General features: G+C 38.1%; 1 protein-coding gene across 1 annotated transcript; it reads right to left on the reverse strand.

Annotated features, from left to right (window-relative positions):
• Positions 1-67: 67 nt before the first annotated feature.
• LOC119779907 (integumentary mucin C.1-like) lies at positions 68-3,420 on the reverse strand (the record flags this gene model as incomplete). Its single annotated transcript, XM_038279751.1, has 3 exons — positions 3,365-3,420; positions 2,251-2,307; positions 68-363 (listed from the first exon to the last, which is right to left on the reverse strand). Coding segments are annotated over exons 2-3 (333 nt in total), but the record flags the coding sequence as incomplete, so codon positions are not given.
• Between the last annotated feature and the right edge of the window lie 1,413 nt (positions 3,421-4,833).

Here is a 4,833-nt window from a genome sequence, read left to right on the forward strand (position 1 = left end):
GAGCAGCTGTTGTGGTTGTTGGAGCAGAAGTGGTAGTTGTTGGAGCAGCTGTGGTAGTTGTGGGTGCAGCTGTTGTAGTTGTGGGAGCAGCTGTTGTAGTTGTGGGTGCAGCTGTTGTAGTTGTTGGAGCAGCTGTGGTAGTTGTGGGAGCAGCTGTTGTGGTTGTTGGAGCAGCTGTGGTGGTGGTTGGTGCAGCTGTGGTAGTTGTGGGTGCAGCTGTTGTAGTTGTTGGAGCAGCTGTGGTAGTTGTGGGTGCAGCTGTTGTGGTTGTTGGAGCAGCTGTGGTAGTTGTGGGTGCAGCTGTTGTAGTTGTTGGAGCAGCTGTGGTCGAACTGGACCACTGCATTTGTTGTATTCCTATAGCTGTTTTAAGAAATATTTTTTACATATTAGTGATTAAAGGGAATCATTATGTTACTTGAGAAATATTTACTATCAGTTTAAATTCATTACAGTAGATCTAACATTTTCAATTTAATATTGCTTTTTTTAATTGTCTGTTGTCAAGTTTAGTTGACATGTTTTTTATGATTTCATTCATTCTGGGTAACTTAACTACGCTATGTCCTTTTGTGCAAGCTTCATTACCCTATATTTACAAGACCCCATAAAATTTGGTTGCAATTTACAAATGACAAAAGGTCATTTAAATTAGGAGGACCAAAAGTGCTCCATTTGCTTCAAGAAGCTCTTTTTGGTAATCTTCTGAATCCAAGCATTTCATGAGAGATTTTGAAATATAGTGTTAAGGTAATGTGTTCATGAAGAACGCAAAAATCTTTAATAAAATCACAATTTTGTGCTGCAGCTTCATACCTAACATTTCACCATCAATTCGTTTGGTGAGGAACAATAATTTGTACAGTGGACAACAAGGTCTATCAAGTCTGCGTTTGCCAATCCCACGTCAACATGGCGGACTTGGATTAATGGAGGGAGTCATTGTGCTTTATTTTATTTCAGAAAACCTGATTTTTATAAAGCAGTTTCAAGACTACCACCACCTTCTCAAGGAATTGTGTTTCAATGATGGTCAATTTCAGATGTACTTCTGTCTGACCTGAAACTATTCTAATTAAAGCCAGGCTTACACTGTGCGATTTTTTGCCCCTTCTGGGCTGACTTTCCAGTCATGCAAGAATTTTTCCATCGGTCCTAGTTTCAGCCTGACCGTGCATCGTGCATTGAGTGGTGTACAGGGGGTCACGAGGGGTGATCAGCCTCTCACGACCACCTTCCAATCAGGAATAGTGAGGTCGGGAGAAAATCAAACATGTTTGATTTTCAGTCGACTGTTGTGGTCAAATCACTCAGTGTGCATGCGCAAAGAAGGACTCTTCTTCCTCTCAGATGAAAACACAAAAGCATAGCAGGGGTGCGGGTGAAATGGGTGGAACAGATCATAGCGTTGGGCCAGACATGCATCGTGAGCTGTGAACTCTGCAGCTGCATGCAACGACTGAAAAAAATTGTACAGTGTATGCCTGGCTTAAGTGAAGGACGACCTGGACAGAGAGGTGAGCCAGCATTCCGGAGCTCAAAAAAGAACAGCAGGAGACAATGGCGAGATACACAGGCAGTGGTAATGCCGCACACTGGAGGCTAACAGTAGGAGATTGTACATGTGCATTGTACAGGTGAATGTACCATTACTGACAATGAAAGATGCTCACTGTCACTTTAAAATAGTCATTTATTGTTAGTCATTTATTGTCTTTTGATTTGATTTTGAGTTCATGTTAGCTTCTACTAAATGCCGTAGCTTTCCATATATAGCTTTTTAAAGAGCGCAAGCCAATCACATTTTTTTATTTAACAGATATGTACATGTATAATTTCTTATGAAAACTTTGTATCTGCATTGCAGTATTGCATTGCGTAAACTTACACCATTAAAAAGTAATACAATAAAAAACAACTTGGGTAATGTTAGCCTTCCTCTGTTTACTCTGTAGGTTTTACTCCAGTAACACCTATCCACATCGTCAACCCAGCATGAAATATGCAGGTAAAATAAATGACAACCTCCATGTTTGAAAATTATGGTTTGTGATAGAAAAAAAAGTGATATATAATTTTTTTAGAAGAAATTATGAGATTTTATGTATCGAAAACAGCTAATTTTAAGTAAAAAGGAAATCTAAAACATATTAAGGCCAACATATTCAACTAGTTGTGGATCCCTTTAAAGCATTTTCTTACAATTAAAATTCAATACATATATTTATATATTTATAAGTGGAAACTTACCCGCAAAAAGAATCATGACCGTCGATATTCTCTTCATGGTTGCTGGATTTCTCTTTCCTATTTGAAATAAAGATATATGTTCAGTAATTTTCTTTTAAATAATAAAATAATTGCATTTAAATATACTTTACATAACTCTGAATTTATAAAATAAGTCACTCTATCCCGACAGTTGGAAATGATATCAAACTTATCCTCATCACCACTGGTGGAGATTTTCTTCATTATTTCCTTTTTTACAGTTTCTCTCTCTCAGCTTTTTCATTCATTCTTGATTTAGACAGTCAAGTGTCAATATTTCATTTTATTTTATTATATCTTTATATTTCTCAGCCCATGTCCATACCCATTATAACTTTATAAATAATAACAAAAATCTGATGTAATTTCTAGACAAGGTTGTTTTCTTTTATCATGCTTTTGACTTCTTTAACATCTAAAAAGACATTAACTTAACACCTTTTAGAATAGAATTAAACTTTATTGTCATTACACTGTCACAAGTACAGAGCAATGAAATCCATTCTCTGCATTGAACCCATCCCCTTGGGGAGCAGTGGGCTGCCATTGTGCGGCGCCCAGGGAGCAGTGTGGGGTTAAGGGTCTTGCTCAGGTACCCAGAGTAGCAGTCTGTGGTAGTGGGGTATCAAACTCACAACCTCAGGATTCAAAGCCCTATGCCCTAACCACTAGGCTGACATTAACATTAATACTGTATTCATGTAACTCTGTCCAGTGGGGTGGAAGGGGGTAGTTGCAAATCACTTGTGGTCACTGGGCGAGAGATGGGGTCGAACTTGGACAGGTCACCAGTCCATCATACAGCACACAAAAAAGATCACACAAAAGACCACAAATGCAAAATTCTCACCACACAACATTAAGAACAAAAATAAAATTCTGAACACTCAAAGGAATCTGAAATATGTGTACAGAGCCCTTAAATACAAATAAGAAGAACTGGGGCCTTTTTAGAGGTACCAGACTGAACAGTGAACCGCTGTGCTAACAAAAAAATCTGACTAAAAGAAGATGAACAAAATCATTGCTACTTCAGAAAGAAAAATATTTAGAACATATAGAGAGTGATATTAGTTAAATATGAGTTACTTACAAATGATGTCTTCAAAATAAATAAAATTCACTCCAGGAGATTATATCTGTTTGCTCTCTCTGGTTATGACTGTTGCAAGTTTTCCAAAGAAGCTTTTATATTCACACAGAGCAGGTACTGTGACATCAGGACGTAATGATGTAAATTGTCTGCGTAATAATGTGAACAATGCGGTATTCCAGGTGTGGCATTATTTGAATTAGCTCAACTGGTTGAGCAGCCTTTTTTTTTTTTTTTTTGCTATTGTTATAATGACAAATATATATATATATATATATATATATATATATATATATATATATATATATATATATATATATATATATATATATATATATATTTGTTATTTTATTTATTTTTGTTCTACTTTTTCATTTTATAACTAGGTACACATTCAAAGGGAAATACCTAATTGTCATCTAACAAACTATTTTTACAAGAACATAGAGGTTGCTTTGTAGGGCTGCCACAGAGTTTTTATGTCAGCCTTAAGCCAAAGTCAGGGATATGGCTCAAGGGATTTTACTAAAGTTGAATATTAGTAAACTACTAAAGTGGCTTGAGACTACACATCTGAAAGACCTCAGCAGCTGCAAGCGTCTGTCCCACTGAATACTTGACTACCTCAGTTACCACCTGCAGCATGTGAGGACAGAGGGCTCTGTCTCTGATTGACTGGTCTGCAAATCAGTAAATTCTGAGAATGTTCTCGGCTGAATGTATAGTTGGCCTTATTACAGATGAGGATGAGTACATACAGCAGACACAGGACCTTACTGGTGTCAGAAGAACCACATCTTGATCAGCATGGAGAAAACCAAGGAACAGGGGTTGATTTCTCCAGGCACAGACCTACCAAATTGCTACTGGTGAATATTAGGAAAACTGATTCCGAGGAAGAAAGTTGTTATAATTATCTTGTTGTTCTTGACAGGAAGGGTCAGATCACAATCTACTTGCTAGGCAGGCTGAGCTCTTTTTGCTTCCAAGGCCTTTTTTTACTCTGATTTGTCATCAGCAACCTTCAATGGCAAGGGTTACAAAAGCGAGAGTTAGTACTATAGCCATTGCCATCTGTCTGTTTGTTACCCCCAACATTTTGAACTGGTTGTCAGCAGCATTGGGACATTTCTCTCTGCTGGACCAAAGGCCACACCCCCTACTGTCTTTGTCTGATACTGTTTGCAGACAGAGACAAAAATACAACAGATTGTTTCCTTTAGCTCATAAAATGGGCTAAAGGAGGCTAAAAGACAACCCAGTGTTGGGATCAAATCTTGATGATGTAACGACTCCCCTCTGAGGGCACAACCCTCAGACCGTGGCCCCTGTGGCCCCTCGGCTGCATAAGGGTAGTCTGAGAGCTTCTCAGCTGAAAGCTACACTAAGTAGTGACTAAATCCCTCCAGAGAGATCTGTGCTTGTAAAACTGATTCAGACTACAATTCAGAGAGATGTCATAATCAGGA

This window comes from Cyprinodon tularosa, unplaced genomic scaffold, assembly GCF_016077235.1.
Source record: "Cyprinodon tularosa strain WSP-4 unplaced genomic scaffold, ASM1607723v1 ctg153, whole genome shotgun sequence".
Classification (NCBI taxonomy): domain Eukaryota; kingdom Metazoa; phylum Chordata; class Actinopteri; order Cyprinodontiformes; family Cyprinodontidae; genus Cyprinodon; species Cyprinodon tularosa.